This window comes from Felis catus, chromosome B4, assembly GCF_018350175.1.
Source record: "Felis catus isolate Fca126 chromosome B4, F.catus_Fca126_mat1.0, whole genome shotgun sequence".
Lineage (NCBI taxonomy): Eukaryota > Metazoa > Chordata > Mammalia > Carnivora > Felidae > Felis > Felis catus.
In genome coordinates this window covers 75658276-75676677 of record NC_058374.1, presented here as the reverse complement: position 1 = coordinate 75676677, position 18402 = coordinate 75658276, and the positions used below count along the sequence as shown (strand labels likewise).

The following is an 18402-nucleotide window of genomic DNA, read 5'->3' as shown; positions in this document are numbered from 1 at the left end:
AAGGTAATAGGGTTAAACCTGATGAATACTTCGTATGGATTTGTGAGTCAAATATTTCATCTTTTTTTTAAAGAAAGGTTATGTTTTGTGGAAAAGTTTTCAAGACTTGTCTTTAGGATGATAGCTTTGACCTCTTTTTTTTTTTTAATGCCATAGAAAGAGAATCTGTGAAGCTAGATATTGCTCCTGTAAGATATTGGCATACTCACAGGAAACCCTTTGGATCTGTGGATTAAGTGTTCCGAATTTTTGCCAATTATCCAGTCAGCTTGGCTTTGTCCTATCAGTAGACCTTTTACCTGCAACCATGCCCTACCTCTGATTGCAAGGAGCAAACTAAGACAGAGAAAAGCATTTATTGAGGGTATCTGATAGTTCTAGAATAGAAGGCAGTGTGGATAAAGAATGAAATTTGAAGACAAAGTCCATAGCTATCTTGCCAATTCTAAAAGTTTTCTAAATGTCTTCTCTTTTATTATGGTAAAGTATATTTTTTCCTTATTTCCTATGTATTATACGCTTAGCAAGGACAGAGACTCACTTTTCTGTATATCCTCCAAAGCACCTTCAGTAAATTTGAATATGATTTGATAATTATTCAATAGAGAGAGACTCTAGTGGATGGCGTGACCTTTCCCAAAATCCAGTGACTTTAAATTTGGGATTGTTGTTTCTCTCTAGCGAATTGATTTTAGGCACATTTGAAAATTAACAGATCAAAAATATCACCCTTTAATATCTTAATTTTTAAGAGTTTACTTGTGATAAGTTGAAATTCAAATTATAAATCACATCATACATTATTGTAGCATTGATATTTGTCCAGTCAAGCTGCCATGCATTTTTCATGGTATTATTATTATTATTTTTTTACCATTACAAAGGTAATAAATACTTATGGTAAAAATTAATATAGAAATGTATAATGTAGGGGTGCCTGGGTGACTCAGTTGATTAAGGGTCTGACTTTTGATTTCAGGTCATGGTCTCACAGTTCATGAGATCAAGCCCCACATTGGGCTCACTGCTGGCAGTGTAGAGTCTGTTGGGATTCTCTCTCCCTGCCTCTTCCCCACTCGCACACTCTCCTTCTCTCTTAAAATAAATGAATAAACTTAAAAAAAAGTAGGAAAGAAAGACATGTATAATGTGGAAAGTGAAAGCTCCTTTGTAATCCCACCCTCCGGAGGTAACCACTGATAAATGTTTTGTCATTTCGGGTCTTGGACATTTTTTTATAAATATACTAGTATTTATTTATTTCTAGTAAAAAAATCATTTCTTACTATACTCTTAAGCGAGTTGCTTTTATCAGTTAACAGTATATTCTATCTTTTTGTATTGGTTTTTCATTACAGTTGACTTTTGAACAGGGTGGGGATGGGGCACTGACCCCCACATAGTCAAAAATCCACATATAACTTTTGATTCCCCAAACACTTAACTACTAATAGCCTGCTGTTGACCAGAAGCCTTACCAATAACACAGTCAACACATAGTTTTCTTTTTGCGTTATATATACCATATCCTTACAATAAAATATGCTGGAGAAAAGAAAATACTAAAATCATGAGGAAGAGAAAATACATTTACAGTACTGGACTATATTTATAGAAAAAAACCCACGTATAAGTGGACCCACACAGTTCAAACCCGTGGGGTTTTTTTGTTTGTTTTTTTTGTTTGTTTGGTTGGGTTTTTTTTAGTTTTTTTTTAATGTTTGTTTATTTTTGAGAAAGAGACAGAGTGTGAATGGGGGAGGGGCAGAGAAAGGCGGAGACATAGGATCTGAAACAGGCTCCAGGCTCTGAGCACAGAGCCTGACACAGGGCTCGAACTCACAAACTGGGAGATCATGATCTGAGCCGAAGTCAGATGCTTAACCCATTGGGCCACCCAGGTGCCCCAAACCCCAAAGGTGCCCCAAATGTGTTTTTGAGGGTCAACTATACTTTAAGTGGTCACGTAGTATTTATTTGTGTAGTTACTATAATTTATTTCAGCTCCCTATTGGTAGATACTTGGGTTGTTTCTAGTTTATTAATTACAAATAGTGTTTCATAAAATTGGTACGTATATAGTACGTGACTTATGTGATTGTTCTAATATAAATTCCTATAGGTGAAATTGCTGTGTCCAGGAGACTGCATTTGAAAAATTTTTATGTCAGTTTGCCCTACTGAGATAATATCAGTATACATTGTTTCATTGTGTCAGTTTGCCCTACTGAAAGATTATATCAGTATGCATTGTTTATAGCACTGTAAGAGAGGATCCTTTTCTCTGCTTCATCACAAATAACTTCTATTCAATACATCAGAACTTCTGTACATTACATCAGGAAATACCAAGTTTTAACTACTTTTTGAGCACTTGGGATACAGTGGTGAACAAGATAGAGGTAGTCCTAAATTATTTTCTTAATTTACATTTCTTCAGTTAGTGAAGTTGAGTTTCTCACACCTATTGGTCATTGTTCTTATGAAATTGAAGAATTGACTAAAAATTGTTGATTCCCTTTGTCCCGCTTTTATCCTGATTTCCTAATTTATATGAGCTCTTATGTGTTAGAGCTGTATTTCACATGTTGTGGGTACTTTTCTCATTTTTCAGTGTTTTGGAGCCTAGAGCTCTTGCTTTTTAAACATTTGTTTTTTAAAAAACTTTATTGAACAGTAAAGCATAAAAATCTGAAGTGTGCAACTTGATTAATTTTTGCATTATTGTATTTTGCATCACTTATATCAAGATAAAATATATTTCAAACACCCTGGAAGATAGAGAGGTTGCCTTTCAATGGAAATAAGTTTTATTTCTTTAGTGAACATGATTGAATGATTTATTTTTACTTAAATTCTGGCATTGCATTACTCTCTTTTTGAGAAGAAATTTAACCTCATGAATTGAATTTCTATATGTATTATTTTAAATATTTTCAAATGGGGGAATATAAAATTAGTGGTGACCAACTTGGTATGTGTGTTTATGTTGTATTTCATATATTGTAAAATGTGGGTGTAGTATTTTGATAACTAACTGATTTGATTATGTGTATTTTATTCTGATTAGCTAATCCGTAAGGGGTCAAGCTTAGTGGTTAAGAGGATGGGCTCTGGAGTCAGACCTGTCTAGATTTGGATTTTTGTTGCACTGCTTACTAGTTCTATGGCTTTGGGTAAGTTACATAGGCCTCAGTTTTTTCATCTCTTTGGAGTCAGTAACAGTGCCTGTCTCATAGAGTATTAATAAGATTTAAATGAATTAATTTACAAAATGCCTGTACATAGCAAACAAATATTAAGTGGCATTTTTATTATTTTTTTAATTTTTATTTGTTTTAATGTTTTTTAATGTTTATTCATTTTTGAGAGACAGAGACAGTGCGAGCAGGGGGAGGAGCAGAGAGCGGGGCAGACACAGAATCGGAAGCAGGCTCTGAGCTGTCAGCATGGAGCCTGATGCGGGGCTGGAACTCACTGACTGCGAGATCGTGATCTGAGCCGAAGTCGGACGCTTAACCGACTGAGCCACCCAGGCGCCCCAGCGTTTTTATTCTTTTAAAATGTAGGAGCGCCTGGGTGGCTCAGTCGGTTAAGCGTCCGACTTAGGCTCAGGTCATGATCTCACGGTTCATGGGTTCGAGCCCCGCATCGGGCTCTGCGCTGGCAGTGCGGAGCCTGCTTGGGATTCTCACTCTCTCCTCTTGCTCAGCCCTTCTCCCACTCATTCTTTCTCTCTTTCAAATAAATAAACATAAATAAAACAAAATGGAGAAAATCTTAAACTCTTACCTGGTATAAGAATTCCTCTTAGAAACTGCCTTTAATGGGAAAATGTTTTGATAAACTGGCTTGGTAAGTGATTCCATGAGGAACAATGAGTATTTACATGGTTGACTGCACAAAAGTTAGATTAAAATTTATCTCTTGTAGTCACTTCATTATTATCTTGCCTTCTTAGTTATTGTTAGTATACTATGTTTTAGTTTCTGCCTTTGAAATATATTTTTAGCTCTTTGAAGGCAAAGTTGTAGGCTTAGAATCTTAGTATTGTCATTAAGTAGTTCTTTTCCATTTTTTCAAATCAGTTATAAAGTCCTGTTAATTTTTATAGTGTTAACTGTTTTTATGTCTCTATTGGTGCGCAGTCATCATCATAAAATTAAAAGAAGACAGAGAGTAAAGGAGGAAATGATGATATTCTTACACTGTTTGGAGATAACCCTGTTACCATTTTAGGATTTTTTTTTCTGCGTGCAAATACATACATTTAGTGAAACCCTATTAATTTTCTAAAATCATGCCTGTGTTTTTTTTCCCCCTCATTTGTATTGCTAGCTCTAAACTTTATTTTTTAATACCTGGATTATTAATTTTTTTTTAAATTACCTTTTAATGCATTTCATTCTTTCTTCCTTTTGGTCCCTCCTGGGACCAAAGATATGTTTCTAAATGTTTCCTAAACTATACATTTTTTTCCCTAAAATCTTTAGTGTCACTCTTTTGCGTGTTGTTTTTTTAATGTTCATTTTATTTATTTATTTATTTATTTATTTATTTATTAAAAAATTTTTTTTTTCAACGTTTATTTATTTTTGGGACAGAGAGAGACAGAGCATGAACGGGGGAGGGGCAGAGAGAGGGAGACACAGAATCGGAAACAGGCTCCAGGCTCTGAGCCATCAGCCCAGAGCCTGACGTGGGGCTCGAACCCACGGACCGCGAGATCGTGACCTGGCTGAAGTCGGACGCTTAACCGACTGCGCCACCCAGGCGCCCCTCATTTTATTTATTTTTGAGAGAGAGAAAGCGTGCGCACATGCATGTGAAGGGGGCGGGGCAGAGAGAGAGAGAGAGAGCGAGAATTCCAAGCAGGCTCCCCACTGCCAGCGCAGAGCCCGACACTGGACTTGATGCCACAAACCATGAGATCATGACCTGAGCCCGAAATTGGACCTTAACCAACTGAACCATCCAGGCGCCCCTAGTGTCACTCTCTTGTTAAAGATCTTTTGTGTTCCACATCCTGTTATCTGTGTCACCTACTCAGTTTAGTGTGCTTCCTGCTCTGATTCCCCACATCTTGTTCATGACAATTTTCCTCTGGTTCTGCTTTGCTTATCCTAAGGTCTAGGAATGTATGTATATGGAGCTTGCTGCATACAAATATGGCTCCATACAAATATGAAGGAAATATGCAGCAAATATGAAGGAAGAGAATTGTTACTGTGAATTGAATTTGTGGATGAAAATCTCTTCTAGCAAAGTAGCAGATAGCAGGGATACAAATAAGTATTAGAATGCTTGTCAGTTCTACTCAGTAAAGTGGATATTTAAGTTGTGTAAAAAATTATTTATTGTATTTCTTTGACTCCTGTCTCTTGCCATTTCCATCTTTGATTCATTGAAGTATTCTTGTTAAGATTCAAAAGAATTCTTCCTGAGGTTTTCTAGATCACTACCAGGCTACACTTATGTCCTATTGCTCTAATCTCTTATATTGTTTAGTGACTGAATTTGTTGTCTACTTGTGTGTTGGCTTGAGATTCTTTCCCTCCCTAAGTGCTTTCTTTGTATAGCCTCTTGAATGTAATAATATTCTTTGAATTCCCTTGAGATTTGTGCTCCCTCATATGTAAGTGTACTTGAGATAATTCACATAAAATACAATTTATCCTTTAAAGTGTACCATTAGCTGGTTTTAAAGTGTACAGTTAACACACAAAGGTGTGCAACCTTCACCATGATCTAATTCCACAACATTTATATCACCCCAGAAAGAAACTTCTTAAGCATTAGTGATCACTCCCATTCTTCTCTTCTTCTAGCTCCTGGCGACCACTAATTACTTTCAGTGTACTCCTTTAAAAAAAAAGTATACAGAGGGCTATGATATAAACTTAAAGAAAGAATTTTATTTTAAATGAAAAGCCAACTATTTACACCTAGTAGTTTCTTGCATTAGGTAGGTAGTTTGTTGAAGGATTGGTTTTCAGGAGTGGATGCGAATTAACGGGTAGGAGAGGGGAGGACATTTTAAGTAGAAGAAAAAGCATTAACAAGAAGTGATGAAGTTGAGGCAGGCAAAGAACTTGGTTTGAGACTTAGTTCTTTTTTAGATCTCCTTCGATCTAGAAATAAATACGATTTATTTTCTCTCCATCCAGTCTGTGGCTCCAGCGGCCTTATTTCTAGCAGCTAAAGTAGAGGAGCAACCAAAAAAATTGGAACACGTCATCAAGGTAGCACATACTTGTCTCCATCCACAAGAATCACTTCCTGATACTAGGAGTGAGGTAAGGGATTAATTACACATATCTGTTTTTCTTTATTTTGATGATAATTTAATTTTGTAACTTTGATTTGCTGAAGTCAAATGGGGGCTGTTAAACTTTCAGTGTTTTCCTTTACAAAAAATCAGAAACTTTATGGCAAAAGTTAATTGTATACCTTATAGTAAATTGGAAAACAGAAAGAAAATATATTATTTAGATATAATTTGAACCACGGATATGTAGGTGAATCATTATTTCCAGCTGCTTTTCTATGAATAGCCACACACGTACATACTTTGTATGTCTTTTTCACTTATTATTATCCCAGATATTTTCTTTTTTTAATATATATTTTTTAAGTTTATTTATTTATTTTGAGAGAGTGAGAGATTGGGGCAGAGGGAGAGGGAGAAAGAGAATCCCAAGCAGGCTCTACACTGTCAGCATAAGGACTGGCATGAGGCTCAAACTTCCAAATCATGAGATCATGACCTGAACCAAAACAAGAGGTGGTCACTTAACTGACTGACCCACCCAGGTGCCCCCCAAATATTTTCCCATCTTATTCTCCATTTTCTTTAAGTGTTGAGATAATTTATTTCCTTATGTACATATATAATCATTCATTCTCTGCTAACATAATTTCCAACTTTTTACCAGTATAATATTGTGAATAATGTTCTCACAAATAATTTTTGTTGTGAATTCTTAAAAAAATGAGTCCTGTTACTTTTTTTTTTTTAACTTTTAAAGAAATTACAAAAGATTTATATGCTTGTTATGAAAGAACCCAAACATTTGGGGCGCCCGTGTGGCTCAGTTGGTTAAGCGACCGGCTTCCGCTCAGGTCATGACCTTGCAGTTCTTAATTCGAGCCCTTGCATCAGGCTCTCTGCTGTCACTGCAGAGACTGCTTTGGATCTTCCGGCTCCCTCTCTCTGTGTCCCTCCCCTGATGGTGCACTTTCTCAAAAATAAACTTAAAAAAAAAAAAAAAAAGAATCCAAACATTTAAAAATCATTTGAAGTAAAGTTAAAGCTCATCTTCCTTCCTCTTAGCAAGATATTACTGATTATAATTCCAGTATATATTCTATCAGACCTTTGTCCTATGCATGTGCACATAGCTTTTTTTTACCCTCCATTTTTTAAAGAGGGGAAACTCTGTCCTGGCATTAATAGTCTGTTTGGGGTGCGGGGGGTGCCTGGGTGGCCAGATGGTTGAGTGTCCAACTCTTGGGTTTGGCTCAGGTTATGATCTCACAGTTTGTGAGTTCAAGCCCCATGTTGGGCTCTGCACTGGCAGCACGGAACCTACCTAGAAACTTCTCTCTTCTTCTTTCCCTGCCCCTCCCCTGCTTGTGTGCTCTCTCTAGAGTGTGCTCTCTCGCTTTCTCAAAATAAACTTAAAAAAAGTCTTGTTGGAGAGTGATGAGTTGTGAGAAATTTTGAGGTCTGACCATTTGTAAGTATTTAAACTACGGGTTTCTGTTACTGGATTACTTCTGTCTCTTACAATGGATGCATGAGTCATCCTTTATCAAATAAATTTGCGTGTTTTGCTCATATTGGAGAAAGTAATTTTTCAGAGGGTTCTTTTTATTTTGATAATAGCCTCTAATTATGTGAATTGTTTTGCGTAGCAGTGTCTTGACATCATTTTCCTTGGGTACAGCAGTAGCTCTTCTTGAAAGACTTATATTGCCCTGGACATTTTTTTTTTTTTTTTTTTTTTGGCTTTAGACTAGTAAATGACACTGGTCCATAGAACTAACCAAATAAAACAAAATTTTATTTTAACAAAGTAAAACAAAAAATAATTCTCACTTTTTTCCCTTTAAAGTGTATTTATATAACTTCTCACCTGAGTTTTTTTTTTTTTTAATTTTTTTAATGTTTATTTATTTTTGAGAGACAGAGAGAGACTGCATATGAGCAGGGGAGGGGCGGAGGGGCAGAGAGGGAGAGGGAGGCACAGAATTCAAAGCCGGTTCCAGGCTCTGAGCTGTCAGCACAGAGCCCAATGTGGGGCTCAAACTCAGGAACCGTGAGATCATGACCTGAGCCAAAATCAGACGCTTAACTGACTGAACCATCCAGGTGCCCCTCACCTGAGTTTCTATTCCTCATGAGATGATGAATCCTTTTTTTCTTTTCTTTTTTTTTTTTTTGTAAGTATAATTTAATGTCAAATTGGTTTCCATACAACACCCGGTGCTTTCATGAGATGATGAATCTTAGGAGAAGATATTTTCTTCACTATATGGAGAGGAGAACTGGCATAGTTTAAGTCCTTACTGGACTTCCTCAGGATCATAAAGTGGAAAGTTCACTATGGTATATAGATCTAACTCCTCCCTCAGTCTCATTTTCCTAGAGGTCTAGACCATTCCTTTCCAATAGAAATATAATGGGAGTCATGTGTAATTAAAAATTTTTGACATTTCATTGAATTTGATTTAAAATCTTCATTAAAAAAATGGAATATTCATTTAAAAGAAGAAATTTTAATGATTTTATGTAATTTAACACCAAATATATCAGTATAAAATCAATATTAAAACGTTATTAATGATGTAATTTGCATCATTTTTTAAAATTAAGTCTTCAAAATTTGGTGTATATTCTATTACACATTTAAATTTAGCTACATTTTAAGTGCTCAGTAGCCATGTGTGGATAGTGGCTATAGTATTGGCTGGTACAAATATGAGAGAGTTTTTTTCTGTTTATTCCCTTTTCCTTTGAACTCTTCTTATAATTTTTAGAAATCTACCTCAAAGGTTTATCAGTAGTCAAATGTTTGATATTGCCTATAGTACTAGAGAAAGGGTCTACAGATGTATTTTGGTGATGTTGAAAAAGATGTATTTTTAATTATCTATGTCTGCATCACAAATATTATTCTTGAAAGTGAGCCAAATCTCTGGTGCCTTTTCTGTAGCTAGTTATCAATAAAGTGTTATATCTCAGTATACCACTTGTTTTCTTCTTTTAAGAGGAGAATTTGTGCTGAATAGATACAAGGATTCTATTTTAGTTCCTACTCTGCCTCCTAACTCCATTCCTGCCTTTTGTTGCTTTAGTTTCCCTGGAAGGGGTGTTAGAATTGTTTACACTTCATATATTGTGCCTTTTTGGGGAATAATTTATCTGTCTTCTCACCTGCAGGCTTACCTGCAACAAGTTCAAGATCTGGTGATATTAGAAAGCATAATTCTGCAGACTTTAGGTAAGTTATTATTTTTCTTTAAAATAATATTTTAAAATTTGCAAAATAGGAAACAGGAAGAAAATTTCTACTGAAGGTTTTTGCAAATTATAGAGGTTGTAGAGTGTGGAGAGTGCAGGTATAGCCAACCTATGGAGTAGCAGTTAGCAGGGTGTTTAAATTTTGGGTTCATGATTTGCTTTTTAAGGTTGGTCAATTTTTTAAAAAAGTTTTTTTAAATGTTTATTTTTGAGAGAGACACACACATACACTGAGTGTGAGCGGGGGAGGGGCAGAGAGAGAGGGAGACACAGATTCTGAAGCAGCCTCCAGGCTCTGAGCTGTCAGCAGGACTCGGAACTCATGAACTGTGAGGTCATGCATGACCTGAGCTGAAGTCCAATGCTTAACCAAATGAGCCACCCAGGCGCCCCCAGTTTTTAACTCTCTGATAAATAATGGCAGAAACTAAAGAACTTTTTCCTTTACAGATTTTTATGATCTGTTTGTCATTATATTTATTTTATTACTATTATTATTATTATATATATTTTTAATTTTATTTTTTATTTTTTAAAATTTACATCCAAATTAGCATATAGTGAAACAGTGATTTCAGGAGTAGATTCTTTAATGGCCCTTACCCATTTAGCCCTTCCCCCTCCTGCAAGCCCTCCAGTAACCCTCAGTTTGTTCTCCATATTTATGAGTCTTTTCCGTTTTGTCCCCCTCCCTGTTTTTATATTAATTTTGTTTCCCTTCCCTTAGGTTCATCTGTTTTGTCTCTTAAAGTCCTCATATGAGTGAAGTCATATGATTTTTGTCTTTCTCTGACTAATTTCACTTAGTATAATACCCTCCAGTTCCATCCATGTAGTTGCAAATGGCAGGATTCCATTCTTTTTGATTGCCGAGTAATACTCCATTGTATATATATACCACATTTTCTTTATCCATTCATCCATCAGTGGACATTTGGGCTCTTTCCACACTTTGGCTATTGTTGATAGTGCTGCTGTAAACATGGGGGTGCATGCGTCCCTTCGAAACAGCACACCTGTATCCCGTGGATAAATGCCTAGTAGTGCAATTGCTGGGTCATAGGGTAGTTCTATTTTTAGTTTTTTGAGGAACCTCCATACTATTTTCCAGAGTGGCTGCACCAGCTTGCATTCCCATGTTTGTCATTATATTCAGATAATAGCATTTATTTTTAAAATTGGTGGTCAGTGTTTAGCAAAGTGGAGGTGGAGAAATTCAAGCTATCATGGTTGATCGGCAATGCTGATGATGCTATTATCTATTATTGTTTTTATCAGAGACACTGCCTTTAAAAGCTTACCAAATATGGAAACAAAGATTTTTTTTCTTAGTTCTTTTGGGCTATTTTTCTCTTCTCTGGGAAGGGAAGAGTTCCTGAGTCGTGTTGGAAAGTTACTGGTATACCTGTATTTTATTGCATGTCTGTACACACAGTTCTGCAAAGCTTATCTCTGAAGTTAGTTTATGTTAATTAGCTTTTTACTTTAAATTACCTTCAAAGTAACATATTTTAGGGGAAAATGATATTTTTCTGGTGGAATAAATTTTTATTAATGTTTTAATGTGGAAGCCACTAAGATTTAATTTGCCTGAGTCATCCATTTAGAATAATTTACATCATGTAAATTTCTCAGAATTTTTTAATTGTATCTAGAAAATTTTATTTACATATGCAAAAGAAAAGAAACTTACTAAAATTTTTTTATAGACCAATTTCTCCTTAAGTATTTTTGGTAAAGACCATTTGGGGTTAAATAAATGATTACTACTTATTATTATAAGTTAGAATGTTGAAAAGGAACAAAACTGAGATAAAAGTAGTAGTTTTTTTTTTTAATTTATTTTTATTTTATTAAAATTTTTTTTAAAGGAGTAGTTTTTTTTGGTTTGTTTGTTTATTTTGAGAGAAAGAGAGCATGCTCAGGGGAGGGGCAGAGACAGAGGGAGACGGAGGATCCTAAGCAGGCCCCACACTGTCAGCGCAGAGCCCAACGTGGGGCTCCAACTGTGAGATCATGACCCGAGCCAAGACGCTTAACTGACTGAGCCACCCAGGTGCCCCAAGAGGAATAGGTTTTAAAATGTTTTCTCAAGGTTAAGCTTTAGAAGTTACTACTTGAATGACTGTTTATTCTAACCTTATATTCTATTGTCCCTAGAAAAAGTGTTTTCTATTTAGAGATTATTGGTTCGTCAGGAGTCTTAAAAGTGCATTAGCTTTATTATTTAGGTCAAAATATAAGTGTCATTAAAGATCATATGTCTTAGAGAAGAGCATGCTGTGTATGTTGTGTGACCCTCTTAGCCTCTGAACAGCACTTTTGGGAGAGGAAAATGAGGGAGGCCTTTAATGATGACTCAGAAGTATAAAATGACTCTAGTATCTTTAGCTTTTAACTAGTTATTTTATTTTTTTAAAAGGATTTGAACTAACAATTGATCATCCACATACACATGTGGTAAAGTGCACTCAACTGGTTCGAGGTAAGGAATCCCAGCTTGAAACGGTTGTCTAAAGTTGTTTTACCATTTAATGGCTATGATTTATTTATGGTGGACAGATATATAACAGCTAATTTAGCTAGAAGTTAAATTGAAAGGACTACCTGGTTTAAATCAAAATGAGTGTTTCTAACTTGGGATTTTATTTTATTAAAAAAGTTTTTTTAATGTTTATATTTGGGAGAGAGAGAGCGTGAGCGAGCACAGGTGGGGGAGGGGCAGAGAGAGAGGGAGACAAAGAATCTGAAGCAGGCTCCAGGCTCTGAGCTGTCAGCACAGAGCCCAATGCAGGGCTCGAACTCATGAACCATGAGATCATGACCTGAGTTGAAGTCAGACACTTAACTGACTGAGCCACCCAGGCACCCCTCTAACTTGGGATTTTAAAATTGAGTTGGTGGGACTCAAACCCACCAATGGTGGGATCATGACCTGAGCTGAAGTCAGACGCTTAACTGACTGAGTCACCCAGGTGCCCCGAGGATTTTTTTTTTTTTTTTTTTAATGTTTATTTTTGAGAGAGAACGAGAAAGAACATGCATGTGGGAGAGGGGCAGAGAGAGAGGGAGACAGAATCTGAAGCAGGGTCTGTGTTGTCAGTGCAGAGCCTGATTTGGGGCTTGAACTCACAAACCATAAGATCATGACTTGAACCCAAGTTGGATGCTTAACCCACTGAGTTACCTAGGTGCCCTGGGTTCTTAAAATTTTTAAGAACAGTTAAAGAGAATTAGCCTCTTGAGGATGTTTTTCAGAGCCTGGAGCAGATTTTATAAAGTCAAATCATGAGTATCTAATAGCAGTTTAAGGTTATCTTGGGAGTGGTGATCTTAATTTGATTTTAGGGTTGATTGTCCTAGGCCACTCAGAGGATCATGTAGAGTTTATTTGACTTATTTCCATGATTGACAAACCCTTGGCAGGACTTCCTTTTTTTTTTTTTTTTTCTAATTTAACCTAGTAGCTATAATTGCATGAAACCTTGTTCCTTTTACTTAGTTTAATAGTAGTAGCAATATCTAGACACTTGTGCATTGGAGTGCCTTTTCATTTTGTAGATGAAACTAACAATTGGCTTTATTTTATATTTTGCTAATGTGTGCTTCATCTGTAAATTCCCAAAGTTTTCCCAACTTCTTGTGCAGCGTTGGTGGTATAGTGGTGAGCATAGCTGCCTTCCAAAGTTTCCCCAAGTTCTTTATATTTTGAAAGCATAAGAAGGTTTATTTTGAACAAGGATAAGGTTATAAACAGAGGTAGATACATGCTAATATTGAAAAGACTAAGCTTTATTTTACCCAGAGAAGTTTTTTGGGGAAAGAGGGATGTGTCATTGTTTTTTTTTCCCCCTTGATTATGATATATCAGTAATTCATGTTATTTGATGACTTGGGGTATGAATCACAGGATACTCCATTAAAAACCTTTTTTTTTTTTTTTTTTTTTTAAAGCACAAATCACTTTTACCAAATATATCAAGGTATATTCTGGGTTCTGATCTTGCCTCCAAATTAGTTCATCTTCCAGTTCAGTATTTCTCAGTGAACTCTTGCATCAGAATTTCTGGGTTACCTATTAAAAATGCTTGTATCCTTCTCCAGACATACTGAGTCACACTGTAGGGAGGATGTCCAGGAATTGCATTTTAAACAAGTACCCCAAATATTTGGTGTGTAGAAAGCTTGAGTTCCTAGGTCTGGAAGCAGCATAGTTATTGTAATCACAAAAACTAATTTGTCACTTTTGGTATAATGTTAAATAGCAGGTGATCACGGACCCTGTCTGCCTTATTCGTTATGATATTCTCTACGTGGAAATATTAAATGTTCACTAAATAATTGTTGAGAATGAAAGGAACTAATAATTTTTCCCTCCTCTCCCCCCCCTTTTTTTTTTAGCAAGCAAGGACTTAGCACAGACTTCTTACTTCATGGCAACCAACAGGTTTATATTTTAATATTTTTCCCTTATATTTTGGGATAGGACTTTATTTGGGTTGGAATTGTCACCTTTTGAGGGGTATGTGGAAAGATATCAGGTCTGGCACTTAGTAAACTAGAACCCAAAGACCCAGGATGGATCTTTGATAACAATGTGATAACAGACAATTTTCTGGTAAATGTTGATTTTTCTATACAGTTTTCATACTGTACCTTAAATTTCCATGCTATTTAACTTGCTAAGGTAATATAATTGTGTAGTACTGTTTGTTTGGTAGCCTACTCAATTCTGCATGTCTTACCTTTCTTTAAGATATCCAAGAGCATAGTTCTGTAAGTTTAGGTAAACTTGGGGTTCATTGACAGTGACTGAGAATCTAATTTGGAGGATTCTGCAATAATTATGATAATGAAAAGACTTCCTTTTTCTTCCTCCATTCCAGATAAATGGGCATATATATGTGTAAAGAGTTATAATAATTTTCTTTTTTCTTGCTTTAAAATAATTAATATATAACTTGTATTACCAAATTATTTGCTCATTCTCATCTCTAATTGATTGTTCATGGAAACCAAAGATAACTTCTATTGATGCCGGGACTAAGAAGTTCACTTTTATAGCCTGATAGGAGACATTTTTGAAGTAAACCATCAATCAGCCACATTCACAATTAAGAGAGTAATTGTCTATTCGTTATTTTAAGTGGACCAGACCTGTGATTGGCAAGAGACAAGATAATTTTAAGGGGGTTTTAAGTATTTGGTTTAGGGGTTACACATAGCCAGAATCTTACAATTTTCCTTAAGTTCTAAGCTGCTTCTCAGAAGAAGCTTATTTTAATAGATTCTTATTTTAAATAACAGAGTTCCTTGTCTGTTTGGTTTTGGTCCCGGTCCTGGTCCTGGTCCTTCGTCAGTATGTGGATTGAGTGATGTGTAGCCAAAAAGTTTAGAAATGTTACCTGAGTGGGCAGGTGGGTTAATGGAAAGTCATGTTGAGTGCTGGATCAGAGCACTGGATATTTCTTGCCCTTTTTACTCCCCAGTGGTTTTTTTTTTTAACTTTTTTTTTTTTCTTTTTAAATAATGGAGAGTTTTAACTTTGGGTTCAGAATTGAGAGCTCATGACACTCTCTTGTTTCCTTCCCTCTGATGTCAGCCTGCATTTGACCACATTTAGCCTGCAGTACACACCTCCTGTGGTGGCCTGTGTCTGCATTCATCTGGCTTGCAAGTGGTCCAACTGGGAGATCCCAGTCTCAACTGATGGGAAGCACTGGTGGGAGTATGTTGACGCCACTGTGACCTTGGAACTTTTAGATGGTAAGTTTTAGAGTAAGGGACCTTTGAAAGCACTTGCTCTTGATCTGTCACATATCTGGCCCAAAGTGACTTGATTCAGAAGAAAATAGTTAGTTGAGGTTATTCTTGGTTTTTACTTGTGCTTTAAGTTTTTCTCAAATGTTCTATTTCATTTGTAGAACTGACACATGAATTTCTACAGATTCTGGAGAAAACTCCCAACAGGCTCAAACGAATTCGGAATTGGAGGGTAAGAATTTTTGCTGTCAGCTTGCGGTACAAAACTATTTTTTCTTCTTTTGACTGCACAGTGAATATAGCAGAATTGGATACATACCCCATGTTTGGAATTTTCCTTTTCTTAGTTACATACTGATAGCTTCATAACTTGGATACTGGCCCAGAAGTCCATGGTGGTAGGTAATAGCAGAATTTGTTTTGTGTTGTGCAACTCCTGTGATATAGTCAGTTAGCAACATTGGTTGAGTGTTTTTTGTGTGGAGACTTTTGGGAAAAGTATGGCTTCTCTGAGTCATAAAGTGTTGACTTCTGGTACAGGAAAGATGGAGTTGCAGGGTTAGAGCTGGTATCATGCTGTCTTTGACATTATTTGCTTTTTAAGTTTGTTTTTTTTAACGTTTATTTATTTTTGAGAGAGAGACAGAGAATGAGCAGGGAGGGGTAAAGAGAGAGGGAGACACAGAGTATGAAGCAGGCTCCAGGCTCTGAGCTGTCAGCACAGAGCCCGATGGATGTGGGGCTCGAATAAATGAACTGTGAGATCATGACCTGAGCCAAAGTTGGACACTTAACCAACTGAGCCACCCAGGCACCCTGACATTACTTGCTTTTTAAATGGATTTTAGAACTTTGTTTTTATTTAGGTTGCAGGCTAAAGTTGTATTTCAAATATTTTTCAAAGTTTTACTTATGCATAATGGAATCTTTTTTCCCCCTAGTGTCAGATAGAAAGTTTGTTTTTATTATTATTATTTTTTTATTTAAATTTTTTTTTTTCAACGTTTATTTATTTTTGGGACAGAGAGAGACAGAGCATGAACGGGGGAGGGGCAGAGAGAGAGGGAGACACAGAATCGGAAACAGGCTCCAGGCTCTGAGCCATCAGCCCAGAGCCTGACGCGGGGCTCGAACTCACGGACCGCGAGATCGTGACCTGGCTGAAGTCGGACGCCCAACCGACTGTGCCACCCAGGCGCCCCAGAAAGTTTGTTTTTAAATGTTCCCTGCATTCTCAGAAATCCAGATTGATAAACTTAATTCCATTCTTCTGAGCTCAGTGAATTGTAGAAAATGAGTTTGCCTAGGATTCAAAGGAGGCTTATGAGTACATAGGTCACCATGGTAATCACATCACACCTCACCAATATTTCTGGAATTTGCTTTTGCACTAACTGCTGTCCTATGCAGTCATAAGGCATAGACGTTCACAAATGGATTTTAGATATGCACAGATTCATTTTTTTAATTGCCTGTAGCATTGGTATAGATTAATGTAACTTTTTTGGCAGGTGATAGAACACCTAACGAGATTGACCCCTTTAGCAGATTTTCACATATACAGTACTATATTGTTAAACTACAGACATTATGTTGTATAGTGGGTCTCTAGGACTTACCTTGTATAACTGGCACTTTGTACCCTTTGACTAACATGTCCTTGTTTTCCTCCTCCCCCCAGGCCACTATCTGTTTTGTCTATATGAGTTTAACTATTTTAGATATATAAGTGAGATCATGCAGTGTTTTTGTCTTCCTGTGTCTAGCATATTTCACAGCAAAAGGCCTTCCAGGTTCGTTCATATTATGGCAGATGGCTGGATTTCCATCTTTTTTTTCTTTTTAATTTTGGTAAAATACATATGACATTAAAGTTACCATCTTAACTATTTTTTTAAAATTATTTTAATGTTGCATTTATTTTTGAGGGAGAAAGAGAGAGAGAGACAGAGACAGCATGAGCAGAGAGAGGGAGACCCAGAATCTGAAGACAGGCTCCAGACTCTGAGCTAGCTGTCAGCACAGAGGCCGATGTGGGGCTTGAACTCACGAACCATGAAATCATGACTTGAGCCAAAGTCAGACGCTTAACTGACTGAGCCCCCAGGGGACCCCATCTTAACTATTTTTAAGTGTATAGCTCGGTAGTATTAAATATATTCATATCGTTGTGCACCCATCATTACCGTTCACCTCCATAATTCTTTTCATTCATCTTGTAAAACTGGAACTTTATACCCATTAAATAACTACCTATTCCCCCTCCCCCAACTCCAGCCATTGACAACCACAATTATGCTCTGTCTTTATGATTTGACTACTGTAAGTACCTCATAGAAGTGGAATCATACAGTATTTATCTTTTTTTTTAATGTTTATTTCTGAGAGAGAGAGAGAGAGAGAGAGAGAGAGAGAGAGAGAGAGAGAGAGAATGAGTGGGGGAGGGGCAGAAAGAGAGAGGGAGACACAGAATCTGAAGCAGGCTCCAGGTTCCAAGCTGTAAGCACAGGCCCCGACGCGGGGATCGAACTCACAAACCGTGAGACCATGACCTGAGCTGAAGTCAGTCGCTCAACTGACTGAGCCACCCAGGCACCCACAGTATTTATCTTTTTGTGGCTTATTTCATTTAGCATAATGTTCTCAAGTCTCATCCATGTTGTAGCTTACTGAGTTTTGTTTCTTTTAAAGGCTGAGTTATATTCCATTGTGTGTATGTACCACATTTTCCATAACTATTCATCTGTTGATGGACACTTGGGTGGCTTCCATATTTTAGCTATTGTAAATAATGCTGCTGTGAACATGTACAAGTATTTCTTCAAGACCTTGCTTTTGATTCTTTTGGTTATGTACCCAGAAGTGGAATTGCTGTTTTTAATTTTAATTTTTTGAAGTGATTCCTAAATTTTTTTAATTAGAAAAATAAAAAAAAAATTTTTGAAGTTCAGATTGTTCTTTTTGTTGTTATCTGTGCCATTGATGTTATATCCAGGAAGTTGCCAAATCCACTGTTGTGAAGCTTTTGTTCTGTGTTTTCTTCTAAGAGTTTTAAGTTCTGTATCCATTTTTGAGTTAACTTTGTATGTAGTATTAGGCAAGGGTACAGTTTC

General features: G+C 36.5%; 1 protein-coding gene across 3 annotated transcripts in view; it reads left to right on the top strand.

The window, feature by feature from the left end:
- CCNT1 (cyclin T1) overlaps positions 1-18402 on the top strand; it is a 44737-nt gene that overhangs the window by 18593 nt on the left and 7742 nt on the right. For 2 of the 3 annotated variants that reach the window (XM_003988618.6, XM_045061735.1), the window contains exons 3-8: positions 6168-6296; positions 9446-9506; positions 11949-12011; positions 13928-13973; positions 15129-15292; positions 15451-15521. In XM_003988618.6, coding sequence (XP_003988667.3) covers positions 6168-6296; positions 9446-9506; positions 11949-12011; positions 13928-13973; positions 15129-15292; positions 15451-15521 — 534 coding nt within the window. Of the gene's footprint in view, positions 1-6167; positions 6297-9445; positions 9507-11948; positions 12012-13927; positions 13974-15128; positions 15293-15450; positions 15522-18402 lie in introns of those variants that run through there. The other variant, XM_045061736.1, reaches the window with a different exon arrangement.